This window comes from Papio anubis, chromosome 7 (genome assembly GCF_008728515.1).
Source record: "Papio anubis isolate 15944 chromosome 7, Panubis1.0, whole genome shotgun sequence".
In the NCBI taxonomy this organism is placed as follows: Eukaryota; Metazoa; Chordata; class Mammalia; order Primates; family Cercopithecidae; genus Papio; species Papio anubis.
In genome coordinates, this window is record NC_044982.1 from 146,573,956 (window position 1) to 146,589,226 (window position 15,271).

Below are 15,271 nucleotides of genomic sequence, written 5' to 3' on the forward strand. Positions count from 1 at the left end.
AATACCTTTCCCACGATTTCTACATAGGTCCTCTAAAAAACAGTAATTGACCTCTAAACCACCTGGCCACATGAGAATGTGATTAACAATTATTCCTAAACATTGTGGACAGGCAACCAGAGTTGGAGAAGGGTCTGTGTGGGCTACCCCTGTCCACTGCACGCAGGAAGCTGAAAAAGCTGCACCGATGGAGGCTAGGAGTCCCTAAAAGGCATTGGAGATGGAACAAAAGTAGGAGCCATCAGCACCACTCCAGGTGAGATCCCTGGGGTCAAGAGAACAGCAGAAAGACAGGTTCCATTCTCCTTACCCAAGGACAGGAGGTCAAAGCACCTCTTTTCCCCAAACCCACTGGAAAAGGAACACATGCAAGCAAAAATATAGAGACCTAAGTTCCTGCCTGACATTGATAATACTGATTAAGAAAAGTCACTTGCTTTTTTCATTCAGTTAACTTGGTCATAGTGCTTGGAAATAAGTTCTCAATTCAAATTAGTGAGGCTGAGAGACACACCCATTTTTTTCTCCTGGTGGATTGGGCCTGCAGAGGATCTTAAAGACAATGTTATTTTTTTGTGTAGGGGGAACACTGAGTCAAGTGAATAACCATTCTTGCAGGCGTTTCCCACTGGGAAAAATGAAATCTGATGGTCCCACTCCCACCCACAGAAACACAACACCAAGTCCTAGAGGTGACTGTACTCCAGGGCCTGCTGACAACGTCACCTGGGGCAGGACACCAACACCCCTGTTGGAACCCCAGGGCTGGGCCGGTGCTCGGTGGAAGTGAGGGTGCTTGTCAGGCTGTCTGGCCCTGAGCAGACCATCTGCAGCCTCACTGCTGCTGGTACTCTTCCTCCTCCTCCTTTTTAGCCATTTTACTGCTCATTAGTGGCAGTACCAGGAGGTGGGCAGGGGAACATAAAGGAGCTGAAATTCAAACCAGCCCATTTTACACCAGTTAGGTGCCTCCCATAAAACCAGGCAAGATTTCACCATCCAAGACCTCCCTGTCCTCTGTCCGGCGGAGGTCTAAGTAGCATGATGTGTCAGGAGATACACAATCTCGGGACCCCAGGATGAGGAGCCTCTACCTCTAATTATCATGAGCTCTTGACTACACATGGTATTTTCTGTCACTTCAGGGTTAACAGGCATTTCCAGCCATGAGCTGGCCCATCAAGTCAAGGCCAGGAAACCTGCAGAGCGGGAGTGCTAGGGCTGCCCTCAGAACCAAAGCACACTTTCCTTGTCCCTCCAAAGTCCCCAGCACAATGGCAAGTTCACAAAGGAAGTGAGCCTTGCCAGACTATGCTAGCAAATTCCCATAAATACTTGGGTCGGGGTAGTACTGCTTATGTAAAATGCTTCCCCATTGAGAGATGCTGCTTTATTTACATTCTTCACAACCCATTCATAAAAAGGAGGCCCTTTAATGTCGGGGCTGTTCGTATAATGCTCCATAAACTCGGCAGCTTCGCCTGGCAGCCTTAGTTCAACACAGGCTACTTCTCAACTCCAGAGACTTTTTTTCCTTAAGGTTTTTTTTCTCCTTAATGACTCACCTTGCGACAGGGTGCTGAGGCCAGATGTTGCCGGAGCAAGGCCAAGAGGAATAAGAACAGATAAAATGAAAACACACAAGTCTTCCTGGATGCTGGAACAGAGAGATGAGGAGGAATGAAAATAATTTTGAAAATTCCCCATAGAACTCCAATTTGAAGCATGTATGCTAGGAGGCTGAATTCCTTCCAGGTTTACTAAAACTTCCCTTCTGGATGTCAAATGCTCCCCAACTTATACCTCTAACCAGACAAGGTGTGAAAGGGTGTTTTTTTTTTTTTTTTTTTTTAAACTCAAAAGCTCTCTCTGGTTTTTAATTTGCACTAGGGATGAATAAATAAACAGAAATTTTCTCTGTTTCTTGATAGAAGTGTTCCAGGGGCTGCTGGCTCCAGAAGGGGCACAATTTGCTCAGAGTGAAGAAACTCAGGCAATCCCCAGAAAGAGAGGAAGGACCGTGTTCTGGGACACACAGCAAACACAGCTGAGGAGCTGAGAGCCCAGGAGATGCATTCTGAGGTGGCTTTTCTCCTGCTACAGTAGAAGGAGGAGAGAAGTAGTAGGGATTTTTTTTTTTTAATTGACGGGGGAGCGGCCTGAATTGCCATGGCAACGGTGAGGGGTGGCCTTCCCGCGTAGAAGGGAAATGCTGGTCCATTAATCATCAAACTGGGGCACAAAAGGGAGGTTTGGGGGAAAGGGGATGGATGCAGAATATATTTTTTCACTATCTAGCCTCTAACCAGTCACCAGTCCTCTTTCCCGTTTACCCCATGGTCCAGGGTTGATGGTAACAAAAACAGAAGCCTGAAGGAGCGGGGACTGCAGCTTTCCTTTATGAGGGGACCAATGTGGGGCTGATTGCGCCTCTTATGTTGGTGATGCCCCCATAAACACCTCTTCCAAACCAGGCCCAAAAGTCCCATCTCTGGGCCAGACCCAGGAGTATTTGTTTTTTCTGTGCTCAGAATCGTGTTTTCTCCCTCATTTGCACCCGGTTTGAGAAGAGATAAAACATATGGATTCATTTAGCATGAACAAGGAAAACTGCATAAGAGCAGCAAAGCTGGGTAAAAAGAATGGTGGTCCGGTGAGGTAGGAGGAAAACAGGATCACAGCCCTTTTCCAATGTCTATACGGTATCACATAAGCAATCCATAGGACTCTTCACCAGCAGAAATATCAGAAACAGCAGTTAAATTTCCCATTTACAGCACCCCAAACATGCCCCATCCATATGCCTTTGACAGAAAGGGCTGGAAACCTCCAAGGACTCCAATATGAGCATTTCTGGAGAAGCTGAAAGGAAGGTCTCCTCCTTGTTCCTGCCTAACTCAGCAACAAACCACATTTATTCACTCAACAAAAATGATGTGCACAGCACTGTACAAGAAATACCATAATATTCACACACACACACAAACACATAGGTTTAACACTCATATTGTTCCTGTCCTTAAGAAACTTCCAACCTACAAAACCACTCAAGAGGATACCACATTAGAAAATCCAGAGTCATGAGCTCAGGCGCAGATGACTGTGTTGGCCTGGAGTGGCCTAAGCAACAACCAGACTAAGGACAAGTGGGATTCAAGTGGAAGTAAAGGAAGGGGAGTGGCAGGAGTGAAGATGCAGGAAGAAAAAATGTCCTTGGTATGGCTAGGGAAGAGCTGAAGGGGACACTGTCTAGGGTCAGACTGCAGGTAATGGGAAGCCATTGCAAGTTTGTGAGAAGGAGAGTGACACGGGGAAGAGGTGTTTTAGGAAGAATGACCTGGTAGCTGCATACAGACTGGATCAGAAGGGCCAAAGGAATCAAGAGGGAAAGGGAGGTTATAACAACAACACAGGCCTGACGTGGGGACAGGAGGGCAACAGAAAGGAAGAAAGAGAGGGAGATATCAAAAAGAACCTAATCACTGGCTAAACTCGCTGGAGCAAACCCTCCTTAACCCCAAATCTGACAGGCATGAGTCTCCTGCCAGGTAAGAGCCCCACCAAAGAGGGAAATGCTATTTGGGCAACTCCCCTTCATATTCCAGTGGCCAGACCCGGTCATCCCCTTGTGACTGCCACTAAAAGAAATCACGTATCGTGTAGCCTCACAGGAGGCACAAAGGCCTTGAGATTCATCATCACTGTCTGGATTTTAGACACGCAATTAAATTAACTCAGAACAAACTTTAGCCTCCTGAGTGAGGTAATACCTCCCTTTCCCATATGCCTCAGCTCCATCCAGGCTGGGGTCTAGATCATTCTCGGGAGGTCCATGGGGGGTAGCCATCAATAAACTCCCATGCCCATGCTACCCCTCTGACAAGACAGACAAGCAGCTTTCCCAGGTGGGATTACAGCCAACCACAGTTGAGAGTGGCTTCCAACCAGTCCTACCTGAGGTGGGACTCGAACTCAGATTCTCAGCAAAATCCACATTCTAAAACAGCCTGAGTTTCCCTGTCCTTACGATCCCAACTCTTCTTTTGGGTGTGGGGTTCACACGGGAGACATGGGAGCCCTGAATGAGTTTTTACAAGCAGGTAAACAACACCCAGCTCACAGCTGGTCACTGGTGGAGTTGGAGGCACTCACAGCTTAAGCCAGTGGTTCCTAAGCGTCCTCCAAGCTGGCCAAGGACAGTGGTGTCCCTCCAAGACATGTGGTCCCTCTGGGCCCTTTTTCTCTTTTTTTGAGGAAGACAGCGAGGTGAAGAGCGTAGGGAGGAAAGTCTCAGGTGGCACAAAGTAAAAGGACTGGAAACCTTTTTATTTCATTATTAAATTCCTGCCTGAATTTATAAACTCAGCTCCTCATTTCTCTAAGTGGGTACCACCTTCGTGGCTAAGGAAAAGTGCTGGAGACAGCTGTGGAGGGCTGGCGGGAGCCCACTGAGGCGGTGTCTTCTGTCCGAATCCAACTAGTCGTCTGCACTTCTAACACTGTCGACAATGGGCGACTAGGAGACGTCCCAGGTGGGGTTAGACTTCTGCCTGTAGGCAGACTCTGCCTGCTGAAAAACCACTCATTCTTGACAGGCTCTACAGCGGCTCACCGGGTCTGTCGCCTCGGTGAGTGGCCACCCGGTCGCCACCAGTCAGGGCACATCATGAGCATACACCCCCACCCCTGCCCCTCGGCCCCCGGTGAGTAGACCCCACTTCCCAGAGCCTCAAGGCCAACAGCGAGCGGCTAGAGCGGCGAGCCAGTGCCGCAGCTCCTCCCGGCGGGCGCCCCGGCCCCCGCAGTCCCCAGGGCAGAGTCCGGCCCCGTCGCCCGCCCCTCGGAGTGGGTGCCTCGGACCCGCTCCCCTCCCCGACGCCACCACCTGCGCCCGCTCCGGCGCCGCCTTTGTCCAGCGCTTCACCGCCAAGCGAGCCCCTCGGGCCCGACCTGACCCGGCCCCCAGCCCCGGAGGAGAGGCGGCGGAGCGAGCAGGGCAAGACCAGGCCGGGCCGCGAGCACGGGGTCCCGCTGTCACTTGGAGGCGGTCTGACAACTTCGATTCCCCCGCCCCACCTCAGACTCGGCCGCCGCCCCGCAAGGTCCCCGCAGGGCCTCCCGCGGCCCACACTCGCTTTTCGAACCGGTCCCCTTCCGTCTTCGGCGCCTCCCTTCCTCTCAGCCCGATGGAGTCGGGTCTATACCACCCTCCCCCCGCGCCGCCCCCGGCCCGGCGCGGCCCTCATCCCCTGCCCCCCATCCAGCAATAACCGGTCAGCTCCCAGCGCGGGAGGGCGCCCCCCACCCTGAGCGGGCGATCCCGCGGCGCCGCCCCCGGCCGCGGCCCCTTGCCTCGGGGACCGCGATGGGGGAGGGGGCGCGGCGGGGGCCTCGCCGCCCGCGCACTCGGAGGCGAGCCGGCTCTGGGGCTGCGAGGAAAGACCGGCGTCCTCCCGCCCTCCGCAGCTCGGGACGCCCGCGCCGCCGCCGCCCGGCCGAGCTGCCACCCTGCGGCCGCCACCCACCCCGCCCCCGGCCTGCAAGGCAGGCGGCCCCCGGGGGCTGTCACCTCGAGGCGCGCCGCGTTCCCCGATGGCGGGACCGTGGTGCCGGACCCAGGGGAGGGAGGCTGCGCGAGCTGGCGGGCGGCCGCACCTGCTTCGCGTCGTCCGTCCGTCCGTCCGTCCCTTCCCGGGCTGGCGGGGGCGGTGGCGCGGCGCGCTCGGTGGGGCGCGCTGACGGGCGGCCGGTCCTCTCCCCCTTCGCTCCTCTGCCTACCTCGCTAGCTCCCTCCCTCCAGCTCGCCCCTTCCCCCTCCTCGACCCCGGCCCCTGACTCACCAGAACGGGCGGAGCGGACGGCGCGGCTCTGGGCGCCCGCAGGCCCCGGCCGGGCTGGAATCCGGCGGCTGGAACCCCCCGGGGGCGCTCAATTCCCGGGCTCCACGCTGCTGCGTCAGCGCCTCCTCCTGGGGGCCGGGGCCGGGCGGGCGGAGCGGGGACCGCGGCCGGGCGGGGCCGTCGGGGGGGGGCGGGCGCGCCTGGCCGGGGCGGGCGGACGGCGGAGGCCGGACGGGCGGGGCAGGCAGCCGGACGGGCGGGCGGCGGGGGCCGGGCTCCGGGATCCGCTACGCCGCTCGCGGTTCCCCCACAAACTCCCCGAGAGCGGAGCCTCCGCCGCCCTCCTTCCTGCTTCCTCGTCCCCAGCCAATCAGCAGCGCGCCCCTCGGCCAGCTCCGCCAATCAGCCGCCCCGCCCTGCGCTGGCTCCGCCAGCCAATCCGGCCCTCAGCTCCCCCTCCCGGTCTCCGACCAATCAGAACCGTGGGTCGGTCGTCCCAACGCAGGGGGCAGCACGAGGCGGCCGGGGGAGGCGGTGCGGGGAGTGGTGGGGCCTGGGGGGAGGGGTGCGGTGCCAAGGGTGGTGGCAAGGGGTGATTTTCTTTGCCGGCTTCTTGGATTTTTCTCTTAGTCTTAAGAACCTGAGCCCGTATCCCACGATGACTCGACCCCAATCCCCCAGCTGCTAGCCCCCCGGAAAAATATTATCTACCTCCGCCCTGGCCATCACCCCTCCACATCGCCTTTCCCCCATAGCCTCACCAGCACGCGCGGGAGAAAACTGTGGGCCGAGGAACACCCCACCCTCTCCGGAGGCTGCTGCCCCCAGGGCAAAGCTTCGGGAAGACCAGCCGAAAATGAAGCGAGAACAACCCCCCTTTCCTGCAGAAAGGGCCCCAGACTCCTGCAAAAGGGCCCCGACTGCTGAGAAGCCCCTCCCGCCCTTGCCTCATCTTTCCGACTTCCCTGCCTGCCACGTCTCCTTTCCTCTCCAGCAAGGTCGGTCCTGGCTCGGTAACCCCTCACCCGCATCTCTTTTTCCTCTTTCTGCCCTTCACCTACCGCCCCCAACCCCAGCTTCTAATTCACCCTCTTCAGAAGCAGAGTGTGGAGCCCTCATCCATTTCCAGCTGACAGCAGAGCCTGGTCTGTGAGTCCTTGACACCCACACACCCTCTTCCACCACCGCGGGGGAACATCAGAGCTCTCCGGGGGAGGGAGAAAGGGGCGGGCAGCTTGACAGGAGCGGCTGGACTCCCTCCCTCGCGTCCCCAAGCTATGGGAGAACCAAGTGTAGACACTTACCTGGCTTCCCCCTAGTCACCGAATGCTGTGGCTCCGTCTCTCACCCCCACAGACGTGCCTTCCCAAGCCCGAGCACGCTCGCGGGGTCAGTGGGGTGGGTGGGCACAGCGGGCTGAGGTCACAGAGAGAGATGGGAAGTCCCTGTTAGGTGCGGGAAGGAGCTGTGTCTTGGGCACCTGGTGGTGCCAGAGCCCGCCTAGGACTTCACTTCAGTAAGCCCGGGATATGCACACAGTAGGTTCTTGAGAAATGCTGAGTTCACCCCTGAACAAAGCCTCATTCCCAATTCAGGCGGGGGAGGGGAGCTTTAGGAGGTAAAAGGAGCAGCGGCAGAAAGGGTAGTGTCAAGTCACCAGAGCGCTGGAGCAGCCCAGGGAGGGGCTGGACCCCAGGAACGCCTTGGGCAGAGAGAGGCACCCGGAGTGCTGAGGCTGCCCAGGCAAGCAAGGAAAACCCAGCCTTGGAGTGTGGCCCAGGGGCTTCGGAGGGGCTCCTCCTGCACCACACACAGCGCCCAGCCTTTCCTAGACCTTGGGACTCCAGCGCTCACCCAGGCAGCCTTTTAAGACAATCAGGGCTGCTAGCCAATATGGCTGGGAAACAACCTCCCCCAGAAGCAGTTCCCCATCTGCCTCCAGAGCTGTCCAGGGGGCCCAGACTGTCTTAGCTGTTTGGGGGGACACATTTAAAGGAGGGAAAGTTTGTGAATGGGAGCTAAAAGCTAAGACTGTGGCACGGAAATGTCTCGAAGGGCCAGGTTCTCCCACTGCCACTTCTCCCACCTCCCACCCTTGGGGAAAGCAAAACCCCCAAAGCTGTAAAAGTAGGACACTGAAAGATCTCTCCCCTTCCTGGATAGGGCAGAGGTTCCCGGCAGTGGCCCCCCAACACACAGCAGGCCAGCCCTACTCCCCGCCTCACAGAATTCCCCCTCTCCCGGTCCCAGTCTGTCTCATGGGGAAATTAACCCCATGGTGGCCCCCACTCGTCAGAGATTGGTGGTGGAGGGTACAGCAGTGGTGGCGGAGGGTACAGCAGTGGTGGCCACGGGAGCAGAGCCATGCTACAGGCCAAGACAGAAGAGAGGCCAGGCTCCTGTCTGCAGCCCAGGCGGCATTGACCTTGGCAGCCACTTCAGGCCTGATAATGGGCAGGGATGGAGGCTGGGAGGGTCAGAAGAGGAACGTACCTGGTGGCAGGGAAGGAGACTCAAGTGGCAGGAAGCCCACACTCAGCCGAGGAAATGGTAGCAGATGAGGTGGCAGGACTGGGTGTCTTCCTGGTGTTGGCATCAGGGGGCCCTGGGGTGAGCAGGGGAGAGTTGTTTTACCTGGGGTCTCGGTGGGAGGGGAAGGAAGGAATACCGACTGGAGAGGAGGCAGAGTAGTCATGACAGCCCACTCTACAAGTGCCTGCCTGGCCGCTGGAGTTCTCTCCTCAGAGCCTCCCGTGTGGGTGACTGTATCTGCTGCCCCAGGAGGCTCTGACTGAGTGGGCTATGGTGCGGGGACACAGGCTGGCTAAAAGCACTAAGTGTTCCTCCTGTGCCAGCTCATTGAGCCACCTCTGTCCCCTCTTCCTCCCTATTGCTTGTTAAAACAAGCCAGCAAAGAAGAGGCAGGGGCTACACCCTGTCTGTTCCCCAAAGGGATCTTTTGGCCTCTTCTAGCCTCCTTCACCCAACTTTCAGGGACCTCTGCAACTGGGCCTCCTTCTTTCCCAGTCCAAAGCCCTTCCACAGCTGGAAAGGGCTCCACTTCTTCCTCCTTCCTTCGGTCCTGTAACCTTTCCTGAGAGAATGCTGCCCCCACCCCACTTCACTGGACAACTGTGCCAATGCCTGGGGCCCATCACCTTTCCTCTCCCTGGTATGTTTGGCAGCCCAGAAGTCTCCCACTGAAAAAAGGGTTTGGCACTTGGTCTAGAAAGAGGAATGGGTCCATCAGGTCTCTGGAGTCTTCCCCCAGCTGCTGCCAGGCAGGGGCTGTCTCTCCCCAGACACCTCCAGACCCATCGGGAAGGGTTAACTGCCTCAGAGGGAGATGCCGGAGAGGAAAACATCCAGGGCCAGAGAGAACACACGGCGCACCCCTCCCCCACCACACACAACCAGACTGACAGCCAGGACAGACTGGCTGCTCCGTCATCTCCAGCCCAGCCCCAGCACCTCCCCGCCACTGCCCGCTGCAGTCCCCCAAGACCGCCTGGCCTGAGATCCAACCACCTGGCACCAGGCAGGGCACCCCAGCAGCAGTGCAGTCCCTGCGGTGGTGGCAGTGACCACTTTCTCCTCCCTGCACCCCTGCCCGGGTCCCATCTTCTTTCCTGGAAGTGGGGCAGCCCCCATCCCAACCCCCAGAGCACCTGAAGTCTAGGTCCCCGCAATACTTACTGAGCCACCTGGCTCCTCAGCCCCACTGGAGGAACTGAAGAGCACAGCTCTTTGCGGGAGGGACATCAAGGCAACAATTAAATGCGGCGACAGCACTTGCCCCTTCCCCCATCATAGGAAGCCCCCGGGGGGTGGGGGAATAAAGAAAGCCGGACTTTTATAGTCCTTTTGCTGTGACCCACTCCCTCTTAAAGGGATTGGAACACCCCTCCTTAAAGGGATCTCCAGAAATTATTTGCCCCCAGGCAGATCCTAGTGCACAAGTCTGGTCTTCACCTGCGGGGGCCCTCTTCCCTAGGGATTGGGAGGTAGAAGTGCTACTCCTGACTCTTGAGCTGGAGGGGCAAGGTAGCCTCCTACCACCAAGGAGCCAGCTGTTGAGCGCCCAGTGAGGAACAAGACCTCTCTCTCTCCTAAACGCACCTACGGCCCCGGCCTTGGGGGTGGGGAGGTCCCGGTGAGGTAGGGACTGTGTGGGACTCAGTCTCCGCACAAGAAGGAACAAGGGGGCTGCACGCGCTCAGACTTTGGGGAACACATGTCCATGGCGCTGTGTCCAAAACCCCCATCTGCCCAGCGCTAGCCTCCAGATTGCCGGCCAGGGGACGTCTTTGCAGTCTGCCTCTCCCCGTAAAAGCTGTTTCTGCATTCTCCTTCCCGCCCTCTGAATCCCGTCTCCTACCCTCTTTGGGGCCCCATGGCTTTCTCTTGGGGTGCATTCTCTGCCCCTCACCCCAGTCGCCTCCTCCGCAGCCCCAACAACGGCGGACTGCACCCTATTTCAGGCTCTCTCCAGACCTAATCGGAGTGTCCCCGGGGTCCTTCTCACCCCGCCCACACCCCCGACTACCGTCAAGGGGTGGGGGATGGGCACCCTCCCGGCTCCCGGGAGCCCCGCAGAGTCGCATCTTAGCCCTTGGGCTCACTCGGTCCCCAGTCTCACCCTGCCTCTGGGACTGCAGAGTTCAACGAGGGGGGTGGGTGTAAGTGGGGGAGGAGGTGTCCGAGGGCAGTCCAGCCTGAGAGAGGGACAGAGTCGGAAGCGGGCACTCACTGAAGCCACCCCCCTCGCCCCTCCTCCCTTCGCTGGGGGAGGGTCGATGCTGCCGGGGGAGAGGTTCCCCGGCGCTCTGGAGCCCCCTCCAAGCCCCCCACCCCTACCACTCCCTGGAGGAAAGGCTCCCCCAAGGGCTGGAGCTCCAAGCCCTCCCCCCCGGCAGCTGCGGCAGCCTCCGGCTGAGGTCAGGCTCCACCTCCTTTCTCCAGAGGGAGAGCGCGGAGGGTTGTTTGTTGTTGGGGTGTGAGAGACAGAAGGTTCGAGATCACCTGGCCCGGTGGGCACGGCTCCGGAGCGGGAGCTGGGCCGGGTGGGCTGGCTTGGGCAGGAGCCCGCCACAAGGGTGAAGGACTCCCCTCGCCCACCCCCAGCCCCAGCTCCGAGCCCGCGGCCCGGCCGCCCCCTCGCCGCGCCCCCGCCGGGCTCTCCGGCCCGCGTCGGGTGCCAGGACGCCCCAGGCAGAGGGCCTGCCTTAGGGTTACCACGGGGAGCCAGGCTTTCCTGCTCTCCAGGATCCTGCAGTCGGAGGCTGGGATGGGCAGGGGCTGGAGAGACAAGTAGACAGAAAACAGAGTGATAACTTTATGACAGCAACATGTAATGGCTGCTGAGGAGGAAGGAAGGCTGCCAGGGTCTGCCCCTGTCGAGGGGCTGGGTTGAGGTGCGGGGACGTTCCGAGAAGGGGCTAAGCCGAGAGCGGAGCCTGAAGGAGCAGGCACTCTTCGGGCAGGCTGCCATAGGTGGGGGAAAGATGAGGACACCCCAAGCGCGAGTACCAGTTTCAGCAAAGGTGCAGAGCTGTGGTATGGGGTGAGGCAGCAGATGAGGCCAGAGAGGTGGGTAGGGCCACCTAAGCTTTGTAAACCCTGCCAAGGAGCTCTGTCCCAAAGGCGTTGGAGAACATAGAAGGATTTTAAGGAAAGGAAGCTTCTGGTCTGAGATCCGAGAGGCGAGTTGGGAGAGCAGCACGCGGGGTGTGAGTTCAGGCAGGAGGATCTTGCATCTCAGTTCCCTCGCAGTGCTCACCTGTTCCAGGGACTTCTGACCTTGGGTCTCGCCCTCCCTCCCAGGTGGGTGTTGGGTGGAAAGGGTCTGCCCTGGAGGAAAGAGAGCGCTCTTTTAGCGCTGCCCCCAACCCCAGCCGCTCCTGCCTGCCGCCCACCAGGAGCTCTACCATCTCTGTCCCCGGGGAAGAAATGGAGGGGCCCCCGTGCTCCATCTCCTCCCTCGCCCTCTAAGATAGGCAACCCTCCCAGAATCCATGTCATTTCCAGAGCAGTAACAAGAAAAACATGGGGACCAGCTTCGCTTCGCCCTCCAGGTGCTTTTTCCCCACGCTACTGGAGACAAACTGGTGGTGGACATTTGCCATAAAAACCATACAGGAACAGGGGCAAATGACATCCTATATTGGTTTCTCATTCTCACCCCAATCTTAATAGGTATATGCAATTACTATCACCATTTCACAAATTAGGAAATTGAGGCTTAGAGCCATTAATGCCTGGCCTGAGCCACACAGGCAGGGCTTATACCCCAGCCGAAATTGGAACACTTGCCCAAGCCTCCAACACTGACTTCTGCAAGCTTGGAGAGGCTGACCCCACTGGACTTCTGAGGCCAGGGATGGCCAGTTTCAATAGGAAGGGGTGTGGGGGTGTCAGTGAAGTCTCATGCTGTAGCCCTGCCCTTTCCTGTGAGCCTTTTCCCATGACACCTGGAAGCGGATTCCCTGGGGCTTTTCTTTGGGGTCTCCAGCATAGGTCGTGTCCATTCATATTTGTTTATGGATCTCCCAGACTCCTCCAGAATCCTCATTCTCAGAGTCCAAGCCTGACTTCCTGGAAAGGTCTCCCAAAGCTCAGGTGAAACTCTCCTGAAGCTCAAGGCCACCTTGCTCTCTGCTGCACTGAACTCCACGGACTCCAAGCTGTCTCCTCCTCACACATTCCTGACCATCTGCTGTTTTGCCTGTAAGTCTTTATTTATAAGATTATAAACCCCTGGAGGGCAGGCCTATGGCTTTGACATCCTCTTTATGGCTTCCTGTGTCTAGCACAGTCCTGGCCCCAAGGAAGGATGGCATTCTAGGTCTCTCATAAGCTGGCCCCAGGACACACAGCCCTCTACCTCTCCCCTTTCACAGGCACACTTAGGGCTCCCAAACTAGTAGCCTTTGAGCAAAAGTAAGCAGGCAGACAAGTTCTATTTAACTGTCTATGGGACTTTCAAAAAAGATTAAAATTAGGGGCCAGTGCTGGAATTTTTGGAGATTTAAAATAAAAATCCAGGATTACAGTTTCTCTTGAAAAAAATCAGATTTGCTACCCTTGGCGCACATTTTCACTTGCAACAATAGGTTGGTACTAAGTAGCAAATGCAGTCTTTATGGGGTAGGCATGCTCCAGTTTGCCATGCTCCCACCTTGCCCATGTGGAACATTTACGGGACCTGAACCCTGGAGGTTTTCAGGTGTGTGATCCTTGCCCTGCATTGTGGCCACAGAGACATGGATGGGTATCGTGGTACAGGCCTTTGCAGTGTCTACTTCCCTTGAACAGACAGCCCTGTTGCATTCTCATGCCAATCTCTAGTACTACCTTCATTATCGCCCCAGGAGCAGATGTTTACTGAGCACAGTCCAAGATCCATGGACCCAGGCTGGAGACGAAAAGGGAAATTAAACATGGTCCAGAGTTTGTGGGCTCTTCTAGGTGACTCCTGAGAACATGGAATGATACCTGGCAAATAGTAGTTGCCTAATAATGCTTGGTGAACTGAATAGTAAATAATTGGTAAATAGAAACTGAATGGATAAATACACGGAGATGGGAGAATCATTCCAAGAAACATGACATTTCTGTGATGATCTAGGTTTGGGTTGCTTGGGACCTCAGCTTCTAGGGTCACCTCCTTCACTGTTACCAGAACACTTATCTGCTCAGATATCAACTTGGAGTATGACTTCTCCCCTGAGGAACTCCCAGCACTGCGGACTGGAAGTCCAGGGATGCGTCCACTATGGTTGGTTCCTTTATTCCAGACATACAGACCCCTGGGAAGATGAGGAAATCCAGATCTGGAATGGACAGTGTATTGAGAACCTCCAAAGCCAGCAGGAGGTCCAGAGGGGGCAGGTGTCTTACAGAAGACATGAACAGGCACTCAACATATGTTTCTTTATTTAACCCTCAAGAACTCTGGTAGGTAAATGTACTCTCAAATTTACAAACAAATGAGGAAACTGAAACCTGGAGAATCTAAGTAAGTGCTCAAGATCACATAGGCTTGGAGTGGCTCCAAAACCTTCACTTTTTTTCATGCGACATTTAACATATAAAATAGAGGTCTAACCCTTTATAGGTATAAAACCTTTCTTCTTTCTACATTTCACATAGCGTAGTGGTTAAGAACACAGACTTTCTGAGTACAGTCCTGGCTCTACAGCTTCTTAAAACATATAAAGTACTTAGAATAGCACCTGATGTAGCCAAGTGCCCCCAGAACATTAGCAATTGTGAATCTACTTCATCATGTCCAAATCTGGCCATGCCTGAAGCCTGCCCTGCTTCCATGCTGGAATCAGTCTTCCACCTCTGTTTTGTACTCCTTATCTCCCATCTGGAGCCCTGACAATGTAGTGCCTGTGGCTGTATTCTGTCCACCCAGCAGTGGGCCCCACTCTGGCTTCAGTAAGGCAGGATTGTGCCCTTTGCTAGGTGTGGGGGAGAGGCCAGCCCCTCTTCCCATGACTTCTCCACTCCACCCTCCCAAGGCCAGGGCCCTATAGCCATTCCCCTCTTCGGGAAAGATTCTCTGTGGCATCCCTAATCTCATTCCTCAAGGTGAGATAGTTCCATCTCCTACAGGCTCCCAGCCACAGCCACTGACCTCTCTAGTCTTGCAAAACCCAGAGCAGAGGAGAGAATCACCTGCGGTTCTTTTGCCACCCTCACTTAACCTCAGTGAACCCACAGCAAGAGCCAGGACCAGCCCTTTCCAGCAGACACCCTCTGGGGGGACTACAGTCTGGGCCACAAGTATGGTGTTAACCAACCACAGTGCCACCTGTGCTCTGCACTGTTCAGACACCAAGAAGACTTGGGAGGCCATGCAGATAGCATTGCTTCTGACCTAGGAAAGCTACTCCACCTAGCAGAGGCATGATCCTCAGAAACTGAAGAGTGCATCAAAGAGTATATGACCTAAGCAAGACTGGGCCAGATGATTAGTAGCTGGAAAAGTGACATCAAGACTTAGATATGGTAGGCCAGGCACAGTGGCTCACACCTGTAATTCCAGCACTTTGGGACGCTGAGGTGGGCAGATTACTTGAGGCCAGGAGTTCGAGACCAATCTGGCCAATGTGGCAAAACCCCATCTCTACAGGTGTGGTGACACACATCTGTAGTTCCAGCTACTCAGGAGGCTGAGGCATAAGAATCGCTTGAACCTGGGAGGTGGAGATTGCAGTGAGCCATGATTGAACTACTGCACTCCAACCTGGGTGATGGAGTGAGAGTCTATCTCAAAAAAAACAAAAAAAGACTTAGTTAGATATGAGAAGCCTGACAATTTTTCCCCTTGGTTTGTGAATATTATACTATATTTAAAAATCTAATAAGGGCATTTATAAAAATTACACTTAGTTATATGGACAACAACTCTTCTTTGTTGA

At 55.9% G+C, this 15,271-nt stretch overlaps 1 protein-coding gene and 1 long non-coding RNA gene across 10 annotated transcripts in view; one reads left to right on the top strand and one right to left on the bottom strand.

Moving 5' to 3' along the window:
• Positions 1-7,389, bottom strand: part of BAHD1 (bromo adjacent homology domain containing 1) — a 28,467-nt gene extending 21,078 nt beyond the window's left edge. For 2 of the 9 annotated variants that reach the window (XM_009209925.4, XM_017960522.3), the window contains exon 1: positions 1,566-4,679. In XM_009209925.4, coding sequence (XP_009208189.1) covers positions 1,566-1,707 — 142 coding nt within the window. In that variant the 5' untranslated portion in view covers positions 1,708-4,679. Of the gene's footprint in view, positions 1-1,565; positions 4,681-5,840; positions 6,187-6,928; positions 7,045-7,144 lie in introns of those variants that run through there. The other 7 variants (XM_009209928.2, XM_009209929.4, XM_009209931.3 and 4 more) reach the window with 7 other exon arrangements.
• Positions 7,289-14,945, top strand: LOC108586697. The gene is made up of 3 exons (XR_001904303.3): positions 7,289-7,378; positions 12,393-12,566; positions 13,637-14,945. It is a non-coding gene; the product is annotated as an uncharacterized LOC108586697 (long non-coding RNA).
• The last annotated feature ends 326 nt before the right edge of the window (positions 14,946-15,271 follow it).